Source organism: Euleptes europaea, chromosome 1 (genome assembly GCF_029931775.1).
Source record: "Euleptes europaea isolate rEulEur1 chromosome 1, rEulEur1.hap1, whole genome shotgun sequence".
NCBI lineage: Eukaryota > Metazoa > Chordata > Lepidosauria > Squamata > Sphaerodactylidae > Euleptes > Euleptes europaea.
This window is the reverse complement of record NC_079312.1, coordinates 171,457,599-171,478,242: the sequence shown is the minus strand read 5'-3', so window position 1 is coordinate 171,478,242 and position 20,644 is coordinate 171,457,599. Positions and strand designations below refer to the sequence as shown.

At 47.1% G+C, this 20,644-nt stretch overlaps 1 protein-coding gene across 1 annotated transcript; it reads right to left on the bottom strand.

Moving 5' to 3' along the window:
- Nucleotides 1-798: 798 nt before the first annotated feature.
- Nucleotides 799-19,452, bottom strand: SLC48A1 (solute carrier family 48 member 1). Its single transcript, XM_056867126.1, has 3 exons — nucleotides 19,314-19,452; nucleotides 4,486-4,653; nucleotides 799-982 (listed from the first exon to the last, which is right to left on the bottom strand). Exons 1-3 carry the CDS (start codon nucleotides 19,450-19,452, stop codon nucleotides 846-848), a joined length of 444 nt encoding a protein of 147 aa, XP_056723104.1. The 3' UTR covers nucleotides 799-845.
- Between the last annotated feature and the right edge of the window lie 1,192 nt (nucleotides 19,453-20,644).

Sequence of the window (20,644 nt, the reverse complement as noted above, 5' to 3'; positions counted from 1 at the left end):
CTGTTTTCCATGTTCTGCAGTGCTCATGTCAAAAAGGTCAGGGCCAATATAATCTAAAAATCTCACTTTAAAAACATCAACAGCCAACCCCTTTAAAAGTGCTTGGAGAAGAAAAAGGGTTGGGAGGGGGGATTTTGTGCATAAATATCCACAGGTTTCCTTCTCCTTAAAGCTGTGACCAGCAACAAAGAAAGAAAGAATAAGATGTGCGTGTGAGGGGGAGGGAAGTGTTGTTCAAAATAGTCTTCTCTCAGAATGAAATTATGCCTTGCTCTATGAAAATACCTCTGTATGAAAGTAGTACAAACCAGCCCTTTGGGGGCTTTCGTGGAGCACCTCACGAGCAACGCAAAATCGCGGCCGATCGCTCGTGAAACTACAAAGGAAGGCCTACAGAATGCATATCGATTTCTTCAGCCTTCCCAAATTAAACCACAGCTTCACACACACACACACACACAAAAAAAATGAGGGACAGAAATACACACACTGATATACACGCTAGGCCTAAGCGGTCTTGAATCAGGATCCTGGTTTTCACTGTGTGCGAGGAGACAGAACTCTCGCACCGTCCCTCAAAACAAGGACGTGACTCTCGCAAAAGGTAATGCAGACAAGATGGATGGAAGCGGCCGAGCAGCAAGCGGCTGGATAAAAGCGGTAGAGGAGAAAGCCCCCCCCCTTCCAAGTGAAACCGGCAAACGGGCAAGCAGAGGTGGGACAGGTTCCTGCTTTCGACCTCTTGTGGGCTTCCTGCCTGCCGGCGCAGGGGTCTGAGCGCTCGCTCAAATTGTCCAGTGGCCCCCTAACACGCACATCCCCTTGGCGGGATCGAAGTCCGGGTCTTAGAAGTCACTAAGAATGCTGATGTCCGCAAACTCGTTTCTGTACCGGAAAGAATATAAGCAGAGGAGGAAGGCCCACTTGAAGGAGAGGAGGCTCCAGATGCAAGACAGGTAGTAACTCTTTGGATCCGTCAAGGCTAAAGGGAAGGAACAGACATAGTGAGATACCACGGTAGGACAGTACAACCTCTGTTGCTAGGCACTACCACTCCACAGCCCCTGAACACCGGCCACTTTCCCCATAGTGGCCACCAACATTAACCCTCCATGAATTGGTCACACAAATACACCACAGCTAGATCTCATGGCTCTAGCCTGATCTCATCAGATCTCAGAAGCTGAGAAGGTTGGGCCCTAGTTAGTACTTGGATAGGAGACCTCCAAGGAAGTCCACGCAGAGGCAGGCAACGGCAAACCACCTCTGAACGCCTCTTGCCTTGAAAACCCTATGGCAGGGGTGTTGAACTCATTCGTTACGAGGGCCAGATATGACATAAATGTCACTTGGTTGGGCCAGGCCATGCCTCGCCAGCCAAGATCGAGAATGGGTGTGTATGTGTGGCTGCTTCAGTTTGCTTGTGGGCCGAATAAGAGCTCTCAAGGGACTGGATCTGGCCCGCGGGCCGGATATTTGACACCCCTGCCCTATAGGGTCGCCGTCAGTAGGCTGCAACTTGATGGCACTTTACACACACAGAATCCCATGGAGGATTTCTACTGAAAAAGGGGGGGTTCTTCCTTTCCATTGCAGACCTCTGACTCCCTGTCCCCTCAAGCAGTTCCTGGGAGTCCCCTTTCTCCAGGAACAACCAGCGGGGGAATATTTGGGTCTGTCGTGGGAGGGGAAGGTGGGAAATTCCCACTCCTCTGTTGGAAAACTCTTCTCATTTGTGGAACTCTCCAGGGGGTCTATTTCAACCTATTTTGTTTCCAAGGTAAGTACTGGTTGAAAGACACATTTCATAAAGGGAAGTAGTAGAACAGAATTCTGCCAGAAGGGCATACACTGTTAAGGTTTTCATTTAATGGCCTGTGAATTTTTTCAGCCAGCTTCCTCCCACCCCCTTCCTCATGAAGTCTCCCACACTTCTGTCATTCTGCAAACTATGTTTCTTGTGCGTCTTATCCTGCTCTTATGGCACTGTTTTCTATGTCGGTAAATCCATTATCTGCATTTCTTGACATATACTTTATTTGCACTGTTTCTATTTTTTTTGTAATCCTAGTCTGATTGCATTGTTTATTAGATGTCTCATGCTGTTTGACGGCATTGTATTACGCAGTGAAATCTGCCTGGAGTCTCAGTGCAAAAAGGGGGTGGGCTATACAGTAAATAATAAAATTGTTTACTGGATGTATTCTACAGCAGGGGTGTCAAACATACAGCCCGGAAGCCGGATCTGGCCCCTTGAGAGCTTTTATCTGGCCCACGAGGCAGCTGAGGCAGCCACCCCTCCCTGTTCCCAATCTGGGCTGGTTAGGCATGGTCTGGCCCAACCAAGTGACATTTATGTCATATCCGGCCCTCGTGACAAATGAGTTTGATACCCCTGATCTACAATCTTAACTTTTGCATTCTCTAATGGTCAAATTCAGTTTTTTCGGCTCAATGGTAAGATCCAGGTTATGAGACACATTATACCAGGTGTGTCAAACATAAGGCCCAGGGGCCAGATCCGCCCCCTTGAAAGCTCTTATCTGGCCCATGAGGCACCCAAGGCAGGCACCCCCTCCCCAATCCTGATCCAGATTGGCGAGGCATGGCCTGGTTCAACCAAGTGACATTTATGTCATATCTGGCCCTCATAACAATTGAGTTTGACGCCCCTGCATTATACCATTTCAATGTCACTGCTCTTTAATTTCTAAAATCCAGTTTTATTGCATTATTAATTGCATGCATTATACATGTTTTATAACTCTAATCCACTGTGAGTCTCAGTGAGAAAAGCATGGGAGAAACTAAGTAAATAAAAGCAAGCCATCGATTTATTAGGAGGGATCCTTCAAACGGTGAATGGTGCCAAGTCAGACCGTTGATCTCTCACGGGCATTACTGTCTACTGTGACTGGCAGCGGCTCTCCGGGGTTTTGCGCCGAGGCCTTTCTCGTCACCTGATCCTCTTAATTGAAGATAGCAGGGACTGAACTTGGGACCTTCCGCATGCAAAAGCAGACATTCCACCCATGAGCCACACCTTGATAATGAACGAGCAAAGCTTCCTTGTATCAAGTGAAATCCTCGTTCTATCCAGATCAGTGCTGCTCATTCAGACTGCCAGCAGCTCTAAGCGAAGCTTCTTTCCTGACACCCGATCCTTTTAACGGGAGATGCCGGGGACTGAGCCGGGGCCTTCTGCATGCAAAGTACATGCTCTACCCTGAAGAGCCAAAACCCTACACAGTCTTTTCGCTATCCTCCTTCCCAGCTCTGCTCCCTCCAGCTGGAGACCTAACCTAGAACCTCACTCATACAAACAGAATCCCATTATTATAGAGCAGGGGTCTCCAACGTGGTGCCTGCCGACACCTTTTCTTGCACCCGCCAAGTGTTTTTCGGAAGTAGGTAGGGCCAGGTAGGGCTTTTGCCCAGCAAGGCTGCTGGTTGGCTGTGCAGATTTTTTTTTTTTAATGTTGCTTTGGCGGCAGCTGCCACCACAACACAAGGATTTACACCGTGTTACTGCCGTGAAGCTGTGGCAATCATTTGGTGGCTGGCCCCGCCTCCTGCAGCAACCATTTGGGGGCAGCTATTTTGTTGCTGCGCCCGCCATGCCGTGTCAGAATTCCAAATGTGCCCGCGGGCTCAAAAAGGTTGGGCACCCCTGTTGCAGAGGCTGAATCTCCCCCTCCCTTTGGACCACTTGCTACATCTGAGCCTTCCTACCGGGAGCACTGAAAAGCACTGGTTAAAAGGATTGGCTATAATGGAAATAGAATTACATATGACATCAATTTACTAGAAAAACAATATATGTTAAATGAGTGTTAGGGAGAAATGGAGGATTTATAAAACAATTAATTTTTAATGGAAACAATTAAATGCTTTTTATTATACTAATCCATTTATTTGTAGGGAGATTTACTATTTCTTTTTCTTTTCTTTTTACTTTTTTTTAATCTCTCCTTTATATGATATTATAAATTATAAAAATCCTTTTTTTTGTTCTGCTACGGTAAATATAATGATAAAGAGATTAATAAACATTAACATTAGTACTAGGATTAGAAATTTATGCAAAAGAGATTACCAATTTATTGTAAGATGTAGGGAGATGTAGGAGAAGTCCAAATTTTGATTATATATTATATTTTTAACAAAGCTACCTGTCTGTTAATGCTTCTTACTGTTTATATGTTTGTTAAACCCTGTGATTAATAATTTTGGGAAAATAATAAAAATGTTGTATATATATAAAAAAAGAGGTCGCCTCACTCTCCCTGCGTGTTTTGCCCGTGTTTTCCGGATGCCGTTTTAGCCAGAATCTGGAAAACGCGGGCAAAACGCACGGGGAGGGCGAGGCGACCTCTGACGGGCAGAAAAGGCGTGCATAATCCAAAGGGAGCCCCGAAGCAGTCAGCGGGGGTGGCCGCGGTGAAACGTCCCCACCTAAAAAGGCCAAAGCAACCTCATACTTACACTGATGCTGTGTGATGGCCAGTGCCAGGAACGTGCAGAACCCCACCAGGGCGAGGATGCAGAAGAGAATGCCAACGATGAGAAAGAACTTCAGGCCCTTCAGCCAGGTCCTCCAGTAATCCTGCACGTACATCACATGCGTGATGAGAGCCCAGAGCGCCAGCACACCTGTTTGCGCAAAAAGAGAGAGGAAGAGTTGGTTTTTATATGCCGAATTTCTCTGCCACTTAAGGAAGAATCAAACTGGCTTACAATCACCTTCCCTTCCCCTCCCCACAACAGACACCCTGTGAGGTAGGTGGGGCTGAGAGAGTATGACTAGCCCAATGTCACCCAGCTGGGTTCATGTGGAGGAGTGAGGAAACCAACCTGGTATGCCAGATTAGCCTCCGCCGCTCATGTGGAGGAGCGGGGAATCAATCCCTATTCTCCAGATCAGAGTCCACCGCTCCATACCAGCGCTCTTAACCACTACACCACGCTGGCTCCCCAGAGAGTCTGTAAGGAGTCGGACCAAAGCCCCAGAGCTTACCTGCAAATACCACAAAAAGATTTTTTTAAAAAATAAAAAAATCCTAGCAATTTATTTATTTATTATTTCACATTTACAGCCCACCCTCATTCCCAGCAAGCAGGGCTCAGAGCGGGTTACAACAACACTTAATATAACATCAGTTAAAGCATACTTTAAAACTTCATTAAAACTCTATACTCCATTGAATATAAGAGACCATGAACGAAAGAGCCAACGTGTGTTCACTCAACAAATGAAAGCAGGAACCAGGACCCACCAGGGGTTCAACTCTTCATTCAACGAAGGTAAGATAAGAATTACTCGACGTATGTCTAACGAAGAACGAAATGTGCGCTGTACACAGATTGTACACGTGTCCACTCTAACTTGTGAACGGCAGGGCTGGTCTCTTCCAGGTTAAGGGGGGGGAAGTGAGGACATCCACTCTCAAGGGCCACCAAAATTCTGCAGTCAGCAAGGCAGGTTAATTCTAGTTTTATCTTTCTGCATTTCTGTAAAGTTTCCTTGCTGGCAGAAGCGAGATGCGTGTGGTATGCGCGCACACATGCCGGTAAATAAGTGTGTATTTCAGACTCTTTGCCAAGCAAGCATGGACTCTGCATCTTTGGCCAATTTGTGTCAATTTTCCTAATTTGCATGTTTCGCATAATTTCTTCTACTAGTGAGGAGGACAGGCAAAGACTATGATAGGCACTGAAAGTGAATTCAACCCATACGATCTATTGCTGAACTTCTGTAGAACTCTAAACAGTAGTCTGCCGTGACAGTTGCCAATATTGTTGGTGGCATACATATTAAAGCATTATTATTAACAGTAATTGATTATTAAATATGTGTGTGTGCACATTTATTAATATTTTTATAAAATGTTACCAAGCATCCAAAGCATTTCTCATAGATTACCTTTTCATAATTCATACACTGACACTTTAAGGTAGGCCAGTATTATCCTGACTCACAAAAAATTCCACATACAAATTAACATTTGAAAATGTGTTTTGTTTAATATCAGGTAGTACCCTCCATCACAAAAGGGGAGGGGCTGTGGCTCAGTGGTAGAGCATCTGCTTGGCATGCAGAGGGTCCCAGGTTTCATCCCTGGCATCTCCAGTTAAAGGGACTAGGCAAGTAGGTGATGTGAAAGACCTCTACCTGAGACCCTGGAGAGCTGCTGCCGGTCTGAATAAACCATACTGACTTTGATGGACCAAGGGTCTGATTCAGTATAAGGCAGCTTCATGTGTTCATGTGTGTTCAACTATGGTGAACAGGGGAGGAAGGGTGCCATCTGGTGGTGAATGAGGCTGTTGCAAGCTGTTGGGGGGGCATTGGACTGATTAGCCGCCATAGGAAGCGATATGAAGCATTCAGGGGAAGAGAGTAGGAGACATTCATTTATTCCCTTGATGCACCTGCTTATGAATACCATCCTTAAAGGGTCACCAATCTCTATGAAAGTGATGTTAAAACAGCATCCCTCCTGGATAATGTACTGAGATTGCCAACAAACTTAACAAGATGGATCCGGAAAGACACCTTTATGCTCAACTGTAATTCTCTCTCCCCCCCCCCCCCCAATCTATAAGACAGGAACAGGATCAACCACAAGGTGGAGGAAAATACGTGGTTGTGACTTGCCTTGACCATTTACACCCACTCCAAGATGAGGTCCTGAGTTGTGGAACTCCCTGCCTCAGATGTGGTGATGGCTGCCAGCTTGGAAGGCTTGAAGAGGGGAGATGTTCATGGAGGAGAGGGCTATCCATGGCTACTAGTCAAAATGGATACTAGTCATGATGCATACCTATTCTCTCCAGTATCAGAGGAGCATGCCTATTATATTAGGTGCTGTGGAACACAGGCAGGACAATGCTGCTTGTTTGGGGGCTTCCTAGAGGCACCTGGTTGGCCACTGTGTGAACAGACTGCTGGACTTGATGGGCCTTGGTCTGATCCAGCAGGGCTTTCCTTATGTTCTTATGTTCAAAAGAACTGTAGCTGAACAAGACAAGAGACTTTCTACAAGCATTTTTTTTTAAAAAAACAACAACAACCCAAGCTAGGAACTCTGAAAGTGCTTTTCTAAGCTACAGAAAAGGGGAAGTTCTGCAGAAATGCAAACTATTGAATGACTTCGCAAAATAAAGTTTAGAAGGGGAGGGGAAGCCAGTGTCTCCCTTTCTTTCCTAAGCTGGTCTTTTCAGCAGGAAACATGCGGTCTGTTTACCGGCTCTTAAAAGACGCTGACTCAAGACCACGAGCCCCCCCCCCCCCACCTGATGCGGCACTTTCAGAACACCATGACTCAGCAGAAGTGGGAACTCTTTGGAAAGGAACTCTTCCAAATGACACAGCAAGAAAAAAAAAACCCAAAGCAAAAAACAGAGAGAGAGAGAGCTGGGCAAACGGATTGAACTTTGCAACGTGACCATGGCTGCTTCTGACCTCCCAGTAGCCCTCACATGCCAAATAACCCCGTGACAAATTACACCCAGTATTTGTTGCGGACACTGCGACTGCAAAACCTTCCCAATCCCAAATCATTCGTGCCTCAGGTCTACATGGTGCCGGAGGAATTATATTGGCAGTGCTCCATTCTAGAACAACAGCTCCCAAACTTTTCGGGCCACCGCCCCCTTGGTTCCACAAACTCAGCCCCAGCGCCCCCTACCCTATCCTATAAAAAACATAATTCAAAATAGGGGTTTGCACGACACACAGAAGATAAGAACAGTCACATTTCAAAACTGCATCCGTTAATTGCGCATCTATTCAAAAACAAATCAAAACTTTTGAGTTGAAATTTATTTAACAGAACGGATGGACTTGATCCGGTGGTACCAGATCTTCAAAGTCTGGGGGGGAAAGTCTGATAGTTTCCATCAAATTTGCCAGCATGTTTCCACAGAATGATCTAGTGTAAATTAGAGACCAACAAAGTTGAAGGGGGCCCACCTCTAGCTGTCCCCTTGCCTCTTAGTGCCCCCCTAGGTGATCCCCCCAGGGAGGCGCCCACTTTGGGAACCACTGTTCTAGAAGCTGAGCAAAGTTACCCTCAATGTATGCGATAAATATACACAATAATTCTAGCAATATGATGAATATTTATCGCTTAACTAGTTCACCAAGAATGTGCTTGGAACATAATAAATTAATCCGGAATAACAAGCATGTTTCGACGTTTATCTTCTTCAGAATATTTCTCTGGTCTAGTGAGGACGTTGTTCGATTCCACACACAGAAATGGATCTACTGGTTTTGATTTGGCTTTGTGCATAATATATGTAGATGCTTCAAGAAACCTTCACATTTCTAGCATGTAGACGCAGATATCAAGAATCCTTCTGATTCGTTGCCTGACTGGCAACATTTTTAATGAGAAGGCTTCTATGAAAGATATTTCCAGATTTATTGCTTTATAGTACATGGTGCTGATGGTACTTAATCAGCATTTTTAGTCTGAGGTTAAGCTGTGACATGTAATGTGTAGTACATTTGCACCACTGAAGAAGGCAAAGGAGAAGAAGAAGAAGAAGAGTTGGTTTTTATATGCCGACTTAAGGGAGAATGCCACTTAAGGGAGAATCGAACCGGCTTACAATCACCTTCCCTTCCCCTTCCCATAACAGACACCCTGTGAGGTAGATGGGGCTGAGAGAGCTGTGACTAGCCCAAGGTCACCCAGCTGGCTTCGTGTGTAGGAGTAGGAAAACCAATCCAGTTCACCAGATTAGCCTCCACCACTCATGTGGAGGAGTGGGGGACTCAAATCCAGATCAGAGTCCACTGCTCCAAACCACCATTCTTAACCACTACACCACGCTGGTTTAGTGGATTAACTTCCTATGTGACAAACACATGTGGGTCTTTATCAACTAGTTCAAGTGATAAATACTTGTCATATTGATAGATCCATATTTTTATTGCATACAATGTTCTCACCAAGCCCTTCTTTCTCTCATCTCTACGAACAAAAAAATAACTGGCATGTATATAGCATACCCTGGATAATCAAATAGGTTGTGTTTCCTATTAGCGTCATTGCACCACCCTCAGTTACAGTCAGAGCTGATTCACGCAGGCAAGTTGACAAATTTATCTAACAACAAAAACTCTCTCACAATTCTTAACCCAGGCAGGTTCACAAGGCAGCTTAACCATAATAAGTCAGTAAAGGTAAAAAAGTAAAGGTCCCCTGTGCAAGCACCGGGTCATTCCTGAGCCATGGGGTGACGTCACATCCCGACGTTTACTTGGCAGACTTTGTTCAAGGGGTGGTTTGCCATCGCCTTCCCCAGTCGTCTTCCCTTTACCCCCCAGCAAGCTGGGTACTCGTTTTACCGACCTCGGAAGGCTGAGTCAACCTTGAGCTGGCTACCTGAAACCAACTTCCGTTGGGATCGAACTCAGGTCGTGAGAAGAGCCAGTAAGGGACGTTAAACCCGTGGTTCTCAAACTGGGTAATGATCAAACACTTGGTTCTGATTCTCTTGCAGGGAGGTCAGTATGCCCAGAGGTGGAATCATGAAATCATAGAGGTGGAAGGGTCCATGCAGGCCATCTAGTCCAACCCCCTGCTCAATGCAGGATCAGCCTAGAGCATCTCTGACAAGTGTTCGTCCAGCCGCTGCTTGAAGACTGCCAGTGAGGGGGAGCTCACCCCCCCAGGTAGCCAATTCCACTATTGAACAACCCTTACTGTAATTTCCCCCACTAATATCCAGTTGGTACCTTTCTGCCAGTAATTTAAAACCATTAGGCATATCATGAGAGGGTGGGCACCTTGGCCATCTTCTGGGCATGAAGTATGGGTCACTGGGGGTGCGAGGGGGGGAGGTAGTTTGGAATTTCCTGCATTGTGCAGGGGGTCGGACTAGATGACCCTGGTGGTCCCTTCCAACTCTGTGATTATTGCAAGTCCTATCCTCTGCTGCCAACAGGAAAAGCTGCCTGCCCTCCTCTAAGTGGCAGCCCTTCAGATACTTAAAGAGAGCCATCACGTCCCTCTTCAACCTCCTCTTCTCCAGACTAAACATTCCCAAGTCCCTCAGCCTTTTCTCATAGGGCTCAGTCTCCGGGTGGAACAAAGTTAGCCGGCAGAGGAAAGTCGGAGAGGCCTGAAGGCAAATCTGGGTTTGCCTCTGCATAATGTGGGAAATAGAATGCCACACATTTATAAAGACTAGAAAATGAGACACTAAAAAGTAGACCTGTTCACTGACTGAGGTGAGATTCTTGCATTTTATGTTGTGGAGGGGGAAAGAGTTACTGGGGTTTCTTCGCAGAGAGGTCCCAAAAAGTTGGGTTAGAAGAAGCTCATTTCAAAAAGTTTGGAAAGCCACTGCAGTAAGCAAAGCAATAGCCCATCCTTATTAAAGGAACAGGATTGTCATTTTAACATCTGCAAACTTAGACAATTTATTTCCTGCTTTGTATTATTTATTGAATGTATCCTATTGTTTATATTTCATTGTTCTCTAATTTTGTAATCCAGTTTTATTACACTTTGTTGTACATATTATTTACCACCGGCTGTTTTCTAACTTTGTTGTTTTCTAGGAGTCTGGTCATTTTCGCAATCGGTAATTGCCTTGCGTGTCAATGTGACAGGAGAGCAATAAACGAATTAAGCAAATAAATAAACTATTAAAACGGAACTATGCCCCACCCCAACCATTTAAAATTCAGCGGCACCGGCCTGCTGGCTCTAAAAAAGAGAAGGGTCGGTTCCCTAATATGCACATCCCTCAGTTAAAGGCCTGGGTAAAACAGACATTCTGGCAACCTAAAAGTAGGTAGCACCACAAATAGGGGGCCACCACAGAAAAGGTCCTCTCCCGTAATTCAGAAGGCTGGGGAAAAACAGAGAAGAGCCTGTCCAGAAACATACAGGTAGTAACATGTAAGAGAACAAAAGCAAACGAATGTAAAAAGTGCTGTTAGTACCGCGAGACCTGTAGAACCTCTGTACCTTCCCCATTACCACAAATGAAACCACAAAACCAGGGCAGACATTTACTAGACGCTCAAAGACAGGTAGGCGCTCAAGTTTAGAGAAGCAATTCCCATTGGAAAAAAGCCTCCGAACTGATATCCCCCACACCTCAACAGCCACAAGGTTTCCAAGCTGCTTTTGCAAGCATAAGCACAGATCAAGGGGAAAGTCGTTTAGTTAGGATTGGGATTTAGCCAGGACACATTCATGACTTGCACGGAAGCTAAGCAGGGTCGGCCCTGGTTAGCATTTGGATGGGAGACCACCAAGGAAGCCCTGGGTCGCGATGCAGAGGAAGGCAATGGTAACCCACCATCTGCGACGCGACCACACCTTACCCACACAATTCACGTCTTTAAGTGAAGCGAGCCTGATTCCACTTGGACAGAAGATCCCCTCTCAGCTCAGTTCTTTAAGCACTGCGGAGTCAGCAAACCAGGGCCCTTGGTGGATTTAGGATCGCCCCTTTCCCAAAAAGGCTTTTATATAACTATCTTCTGCTTCTGCCCAGTGGGAAAAAAAGAGGCAGTGCTCAAAATCAATGCAAGGGAAGAAACGAGAGAAAGGTAGACCCTTTATTCCAGGCCAGGATTCACCAGGACCCAGGCAGAAGCTGGTTTCAATGCCAGGACTCAACTCCGACCCAAAAGAAATAACAACAGCATAGTTCCGGAGCATATGTAGAGTTAATTTCTGTAAGTAACCACAACCCCCTCCCCAAATGTCCGGCATTAGGGGGCAGGGCTTGTAGACCAAATACTACTATTTAAAGCCTGGGGCTGAGGCCTTTTGGAAATTAAAGCCCTTTTCAAACGGTCCTTATATTCCGTTTGAGCAGTGGATTGCTAATCGATCTTTTGTGCCAATTCAGGCACAACCGTTTTGTCTCCTGGCTCTTAACGTGTATTTTTTTTTTTTAACCTGTCCAGACAAAGCCGCTTGCATCTCATTGGCATCCCGCGGGGGAAGGGGGTGTCGGACTTTTTAAAAATGAAAACTGCTTTCTCTCCTGTTTTCGGTTTTTCCTTGCGCTTCTGAATCGCTCCAGTGTGCGGTTCGAACCGTCTGGAGCACTTCCAAATGGACAATTTTTTCCGCACCTTTCCCCATGGCACGTTCTTTCCCCCCAGTGTTTTAAGATTCGCGCTATAGCAGCACCACTTACATATCAGAATGTTAAAAAAGCTGGGCGGGGGGGAAAGTGCCGCGGGAAAAGGTGGAGGGAAATGCGGTGCTGTTTGAAACAGGTTCTAGGCCTCCTTTCCCACCACCATCAAACTCCACAGCTTGTGACTCTTGTGTGCCAAAGATGGCCCTTTCCCTCTAGCTCACTGGTTCCCAACCAGGGGTCCGTGGACCCCCAGGGGTCCACGAGAACTAAATTAAGGTCCGCGAAACAAAGTTATAAACCCATAATAAATTAATATTTTCAATTAAAAGTTCTCTATTATAAAAATATATATTCAAATATTATTCTAAGTTTAATGTTTAACTAACAGTTATGATTAAAGTTTATTTTCAAATTCTCAGAATTTTTATTTTGAACCTTGGGGTCCCTGCACCGAACAAAAAAGTCCTAGTGGTCCCTGGTCAAAAAAAGGTTGGGAACCACTGTTCTAGCTAGTCCAAGTTTGGTTTCTGTCCACCCTGCTGACAAACCTCTGTCCTGTCCCCCTTCCTCCTGGGCGAAAAACAAACAATTGCTAGAAACAACAGGGCAGCTGAATGGATCTGTTTCTTCCAGGTCCAGCACACACAAAACGCTTGGCTGGTTCAGCCCGGCTGCTCCAAAGTACAGTCGTTCTGCACAACACGCACACACATAATTCCTTTTTCTGCATGCTAGAATGAGATAACAGACATCGGCAAAGGCCCAAGTGGTTGCTGATTTGTCACACAAAAATAACAGTCATAATAAGAGTTGGTTTTTACGTGCCGACTTTCTCTGCCACTTAAGAAAGAATCTAACTGGCTTACAGTCGCCTTCCCTTCCCCTCCCCACAACAGACACCCTGTGAGGGAGGTAGGGCTGAGAGAGTGCGACTAGCCCAAGGTCACCCAGCTGGCTTCATGTGTTGGAGTGGGGAAACAAATCCAGTTCACCAGATCAGCCTCCGCAGCTCATGCGGAGGAGTGAGGAACCAAACCCGGTCCTCCAGATCAGAGTCCACCGCTCCAAACCACCGCTCTTAACCACTACACTATCTACTTGGCTTAGCAACAGGCCCTTGTAATCCAAAGCCTCGCTTTATCCGACAGACCCAACCCGCCGCACGGCTTAAATATAGCAAAAAACAAAGCCTCTTAAGAGTAAGGTAACCATCACACAACGTTCCCTCTCAAGGTCTGTGCTGACGGTTTTCATTCCAGGAATCACGCCTCTGGCTTCCACCCTCCTGAATTTCCACCCTCCTATCAAATAGGGCTCTGCAAAGAGAGATTGGGGTGGGGGGACCACCACGTGAACAAGCAAACAGCATGAAAAACATTATGCTCCCATAGCCACGTGCTCGTCTGAAATGATCACGGTTTCCCTGATTTCAAAATGAATTAAAGGACAACTTCCTCTGCTCCCCATAAAATCATGGAACAAAATGAACCCTGGTTTTATTGTAATTTTCTATGTAATTTATGGAAGAGGAGGAGGAGGAGGAGAAGGGGAAGAAGAAGAGTTTTTTATTTGCCGACTTTCTCTACCACTTAAGGAAGAATCAAAACGGCTTACAATCACCTTCCCTTCCCCTCCCCACAATAGACACCCTGTGAGGGAGGTGGGGCTGAGAGAGTGCGACTAGCCCAAGGTCACCCAGCTGGCTTCATGTGGAGGAGTGGGGAAACAAATCCAGTTCACCAGATTAGCCTCCGCTGCTCATGTGGAGGAGTGGGGAATCCAGATCAGAGTCCACCATTCTCAACCACTACACCACACTGAAACAAAAGGGATGCACCAGTAAAAGGAATTAAAAATAAGGCCAAGGCCAATGGTGCAACATAGGTAAAAATATTTTTTATTACTCAGAATAGAAATTCCTACACGTTTTGCCCAAGGGGTTTCTTCAGGGGAATCTGTAATATATAATATATAATTGCATTACTGAGTTTAGAGACATTTAAAGGACTACTGCCACAATTACAGGTTGGTAACACCCATTTTTTAAGAGCCCCGTGGCGCAGAGTGGTAAGCTGCAGTACTGCAGTCAAAAGCTCTGCTCACAACCTGAGTTCGATCCTGACGGAAGTTGGTTTCAGGTAGCCGGCTCAAGGTTGACTCAGCCTTCAATCCTTCCGAGGTCGGTAAAATGAGGATCCAGCTTGCTGGGGGTAAAGGGAAGAAGACTGGGGAAGGCACTGGCAAACCACCCCATAAACAAAAGTCTCCCTAGAAAACGTCGGGATGTGACGTCACCCCATGGGTCAGGAATGACCCGGTGCTTCAACGGGGGACTACCTTTACCTTTTTAACACCCATTTTGGCACAAATAAGTTTTTTTTAAGTTTGAGCTAAAAACTGTTACGTGCTATACAGCTGTATTTTATCTCTTATTTTTTTCTTTTCTTTCTCCTCCGTACAATCTCAAGGATGAATAAGCTCTGGCAGGTTTTTTTATGTATACGATACAGCTTATATTCTGACTTTTAATATAGTGTTTGGTTTGTAAAATTGTAACCAAATATTTATTTGTGTAAACTCAGTAATGTAAACTGAGTAATGTAAACTCAGACTCTGCTGAAGAAGCCCCTTGGGCGAAACGCATAGGGAATGTGTCTGTGTTAAGGGCCATCAAGTCGCTTCTGACACATGGCGACCCTACGAATCAAAGTCCTCCAAAGGGTCCTATCTTTGACAGCCTTGCTCAGATCTTGCAAACCCAGGGCTGTGGCTTCCTTTATTGAATCAATCCATCTCTTGCTGGGTCTTCCTCTTTTCCTGCTGCCCTCAACTTTTCCTAGCACGACTGTCTTTGCCAGTGACTCTTGTCTTCTCATCATGTGACCAAAATACGATAGCCTCAGTTTAGTCATTTTAGCTTCTAGGGTCAGTTCAGGCTTGGTTTGATCTAGAACCCACTGATTTGTTTTGTTGGCAGTCCAGGGTATCCGTAACTCTCCTTCAGCACCACATTTCAAAGGGATCTACTTTCTTCCTGTCAGCTTTCTTCAATGTCCTGCTTTCACACCCATACGTAGTAATAGGGAATATGATGGCATGAATTAACTTGATCTTGGTGGCCAGTGACACATCCTTACACTTCAGAATCTTTTCTAGCTCCTTCTGGCTGCCCTTCCCAGCCTCAATCTCCTTCTGATTTCTTGGCTGCAGTCTCCCTTTTGGTTGATGATGGAGCCAAGGGATAGAAAGTCTTCAACAATTTCAATTTCCTCATTTATATCCTGAGTCATAAATAAATCTTATTACCTATTTTGCACCACGGGCCTCGGCCTTATTTTTTAACTCCATACCTTCTTTGCCTGTTGGTGCTGGTAAGCCAAACCAACATTCTGCGGAAAGATGTTGTCTTGCTCTGACATGAGTGCGTCTTTAACTGCAAGGGCACCTTACAAACTCAAACCAGTTTTAAACTGGCTGGACTGGATACGATTTCGGCAAGAAATCCAACCACAAAATCCCAACCTCAGAATTTGGCACTGCTTCCCACTTGGAAACCCCTTGGCCTGTACTTTTGGAAGAATCTTTAGCCGCTTCAGTGTGGCGTAGTGGTTAAGAGCAGTGGTTTGGAGCGGTGGACTCTGATCGGGGGAACCGGGTTTGATTCCCCGCACATGAGCAGCGGAGGCTAATCTGGTGAACTGGATTGGTTTCCCCAGTCCTCCACATGAAGCCAGCTGGGTGACCATGGGCTGGTCAGAGCTCTCTCAGCCCCGCCTACCTCACAGAGTGTCTGTTGCGGGGCGGGGAAGGTGATTATAAGCCGGTTTGATTCTTCCTTAAGTGGTAGAGCAAGTTGGCATATAAAAAACAACTCTTCTTCTTCTTCATTCCCAAAAAATAGCTGGAAAGAAAATGTGGTTCTCAGCTAGTAAAGTACCCGTCATTGCAATGGGTGGGACAGCACGTTATGAGACATTGGGGAGGATTCTATGCACCTGTGAGCGGGGCTTATCAAAACAGACCGCGCGCACCCACATGTACACACGGGGGACCGTGTGATTCTTATCCTTAGTGATTCTTAGTAGGGGCTGGCCTACTAAGCGTCTGTAGTAAAAGGAAGGTTTTATCCTCACTGCAATTGTGCCTCCAAGTGGGACAAAGTCCCTCCCTTTGCCAAGCGGGGAACCTGCAGGGGACAAGTGGGGAAGGGAAATCCCATCCCCCAAGGGGTCCCTTCCCCCCATAGAGATCTTCCCCGCCAAGCCTAATTCGCCACCGCCCATATTAGTGCTGGCTACTGGTCCCCCCTCCACTGCACTTGCCCCCTACCTGAATAAATAAGAACATGAGAAAGGCCATGTTGGATCAGACCAAGGTCCATCAAGTCCAGCTGTCTGTTCACACAAAGGCCAACCAGGTGTCTCTAGGAAGCCCACAAGCAAGATGACTGCAGCAGCATTATCCTGCGTGTGTCCCACAGCACCTAATATATTAGGCTGGCTCTGATGCTGGAGAGAACATAAGAAAAGCCATGATGGATCAGACCAAGGTCCATCAGGTCCAGCAGTCTGTTCACACAGTGGCCAACCAGGTGCCTCCAGGAAGCCCACAAGCAAGACGACTGCAGCAGCGTTGTCCTGCCTCTGTTCCACGGCATCTAATATATTTGGCATGCTCCTCTGATCCTGGAGAGAACAGGGATGCATCATGACTAGTATCAATTTTTACTAGTAGCCATGAATAGCCCTCTCCTCCATGAACATGTCCACTCTCCTCTTCAAGCCTTCCAAGTTGGCAGCCATCACCACATCCTGGAGCAGGGAGTTCCACAATTTAACGATGCTTTTTGTACAAAGCTGGGCACACTCTTCCACTACACACGCAGGACCTCATTTAAGCAGGCCAGAGGTAAATATTCAACAGGTGCATGCAACACGTAACAACACTCAGATTTCAAGCAGGCAGCCAAAAGGGCTTACAAACCCCCATCTCTTACAACGCTAGCGAGCGTGGACGCGCAACCGAAACGTAGCTTCTGAAATGGCTTTTAAAGTTGATGGATGGATTCTCCAAACACTTAATTTCCTTCTCTAGTTAACTATAATTAGTTCGCACCATATGCCACTAAGAACACAGCAGAGCCATTTTAAAAACTGCAGTTAATTTGTGGAAGATTTTGTTTCAAAGGGGGCCTTTAGACTTTTAACATGCATTCAGATTTCTTTTAGACACACTACAAAGTTCACACAAAAAAACCCGTCATTATGCTTTAAGGTGGGCTTGTCATTAGCCATCATTTTTAGGCAGCAAGGCAAGGAAGTTTTCTTTAACTGGACAGCAGCTGGGCTATAGTAGAGGTTCCCAACCTGGGCTACACATACCCCCAGGGGTACAAACCAGGACATTTAGGGGTCTGCGGAAAAAAACCTGAATAATGGCGAGAAAAGGCATTTGAAACAGCAGCGACTATATTAATTACAAACATATTGGTAATACGAGAGGTACAATTTATAGAAATGATTGTAAGCCCGTTTGATTCTCCCTTGAGTGGCAGAGAAAGTCGGCATATAAAAACCAACTCTTCTTCTTTGAGAAAGGGGCTGCCAAGGGCAAGTGAAAAAAGGTTGGCAACCAGTGGGTTATAGGGCAGGGCTGCAGCCATGAGTAAGCATCTGCTTGAAGGTGCCAGGTTCAATCCCCAGCATCTCCAGTTAAAAGGATCAGGTAGCAGGTGATAGGAAAGTCCCTGGAAAACTGCTGCCAGTCAGAGTAAACAAGACTCATCTTGATAGGCCAACGGCTGTATAAGGCAGTTTCATACGGTCTAGCTGCTAGTATACCACCAAAACCGGTGGCTTTGGAGAAGCATTAAGGCCTAGAAACTTACTTCATGACTTTATTTGCAATTTTTTCTTTAAAGGCATTTGTCCCTCATCACAGTCAAATGAGTTGATAGTAGGGTTGCCAGGTCCCCACTGGCCACAGGCAGGGGACACACACAAACACACGAAGCAGCCTTATACTGAATCAGACCCTTGGTCCATTAAAGTCAGTACTGTCTACTCAGACCGGCAGCGGCTCTCCAGGGTCTCAGGCAGAGGTCTTTCCCATCACCTACTTGCCTAGTCCCTTGAACTGGAGATGCCGGGGATGAAACCTGGGACCCTCTGCATGCCAAGCAGATGCTCTACCACTGAGCCACGGCCTATCCCCATGAAGTTGCCTTACACTGAATCAGACCCTTGGTCTATCGAATCAGACCCTTGGTCGACCACGGCTCAGTGGTAGAGCATCTGCTCGACATGCAGAAGGTCCCTGGTTCAATCCCCGGCATCTCCAGTTCAAGGGACCAGGCAAGTAGGCGATGTGAAAGACCCCTGCCTGAGACCCAGGACAGCCGCTGCCAGTCTGAGTAGACAATACTGACTTGGATGAACCAAGGGTTTGATTCAGCACAAGGCAGCTTCGTGCGTTCCTCTTCGCAGCGCCTCGCAACCGCAGGGGTTCAGAGCAGCACCTCCTAGTAAACAACCAGGGCGCGGTAGTTGCGCCGGAAACGCGACCCGCCGCGCCGGAGAGCAGGTCCTTTTGCTCCGAGCCGGCGGCAACCGGAGTAAAAGGGATGGGGGCCGGAGCGGGGCGGCCGCCGGGTAGGATCGGGGCCGCGGGGGAGGGGGCATGAAAAACCGCGGCTTGCCAATGCACCCAACGACCCAGCTGCTTGCCAATGCACCCAACCACCCAGCAGCTTGCCAATGCACCCACCCACCTGCCAATGCACCCAACCACCCAGCTGCTTGCCAATGCACCCAACCACCCACCCACCCACTTGCCAATGCACCCACCCAGCTGCTTGCCAATGTACCCACCCCCCCAGCTGCTTGCCGATGCACCCCACCACCCACCCACCCAGCTGCTTGCCAATGCACCCAACCACCCAGCTGCTTGCCAATGCACCCACCCACCCAGCTGCTTGCCAATGCACCCAACCACCCACCCACCCACTTGTCAATGCACCCACCCAGCTGCTTGCCAATGTACCCCCCCCCAGCTGCTTGCCGATGCACCCAACCACCCAGCTGCTTGCCAATGCACCCCACCCCCCCAGCTGCTTGCCGATGCACCCAACCACCCAGCTGCTTGCCAATGCACCCGGCTGCACCCTGGAGGCCCCCGGGGCCCCTTACCGGAGAGCCCGCCGGCGGCGGCGGTGCAAGGCTGCCGCAAGCCGGGCGCCAGGTTCCAGGCCAGGAAGGCGGCCAGGCCGGAGAGGGCGCCGGCGGCCGCGTAGGCCAGGCGGATGGCCAGCTGCCGAGACACCGCCATCCCTCCTCGGCCAGGCCAGCCGCGCCGCGCCGCTCCCGCGCTCGCTCGCTAGGGGCGCTCCCGAGCGCTCCGCCCGCCCGCCGGCGCCGCCTCCGCCGCCGCCCCGGCCTGCAGCGGCCCCTGGCGGCCGCGGGGAGGCGGAGCGCGCCCGGAGCTCCAGCGGAGCGGGGTGTCGCCGGAGCCGCGACGCCCCTTGGCGAGCGGATGGCAGGGAGGGCGGACGGTCAAGGCGCGCCGGTGCCAGCATTAGTAAATCAGAAAGGGAACAGGGAATTTGTGGGAGGATGGGAGGCTTGGGCAGCATATCGTATCAGTGAATTTAATTTGGGAAGTCTCATAGGTTACGTTTTGAGCTAATGCAAGGGGTTAAAGTAGGAATAAGGATCCGCTTAGTTTTTAAGACCATGAGATATGTAATTAAATCGATAAATAATAAATTAAAGTAGAAATAATGATTAAAGTAGAAATTGATAATAATGATGATGATGATGATGATTAAAGTAGAAATAAATAATAATAAATTTAAGTGATTAAAGTAGAAATAATGATTAAAGTAGAAATTAATAATGATGATGCTGATGATGATGATGAAAGTAGAAATAAATAATAATAAATTCAAGTGATTAAAGTAGAAATAATGTCCTTCAGGGCTACTCCTCTGAAGATGCCGGCCACAGCTGCTGGCGAAACGTCAGGAAAGAAAATACCAAGACCACGGTCGCGCAGCCCGGATAACCCACAAGAACCAATGCTAGGAAAAGTTGACGGCAGCAGGAAAAGAGGAAGACCCAACAAGAGATGGACGGACTCCATCAAGGAAGCCACAGCCATCAGTTTGCAAGATCGGAACAAGGCTGTCAAAGATGGGACGTTTTGGAGGACTTTTGTTCATAGGGTCGCCAGGAGTCGGAAGCGACTTGGCGGCACTTAACACACACACACACACACACACACACACACACACACACACACAATGATAAACTTAGTTTTTTAAGACCATGAGATATGTAATTAAATATACAAATGACATATGATGAATTAGAATTTGAATGCAAAGGGGAGAATAGAGATACTAAAGAGATAGAGGAGGGAGAGGGGAAGTCAATAAGTAAGAACTAGAATGATTAGAGAAAAATGATTCCCAGTGGGTAGCCGTGTTAGTCTGTCTGTAGTAGTAGAAAAGGGCAAGAGT

Excerpts from the sequence above, each read along its gene's own strand:
- SLC48A1 (XM_056867126.1), bottom strand. The coding sequence starts at position 19,452 with ATGGCGGTGTCTCGGCAGCTGGCCATCCGCCTGGCCTACGCGGCCGCC. Across the intron at positions 4,654-19,313 it reads CGCCGCCGGCGGGCTCTCCG|GTGTGCTGGCGCTCTGGGCT; the intron begins GTAAGGGGCCCC and ends TTGCGCAAACAG. Across the intron at positions 983-4,485 it reads GGCCATCACACAGCATCAGT|CCTTGACGGATCCAAAGAGT; the intron begins GTAAGTATGAGG and ends CCTTCCCTTTAG.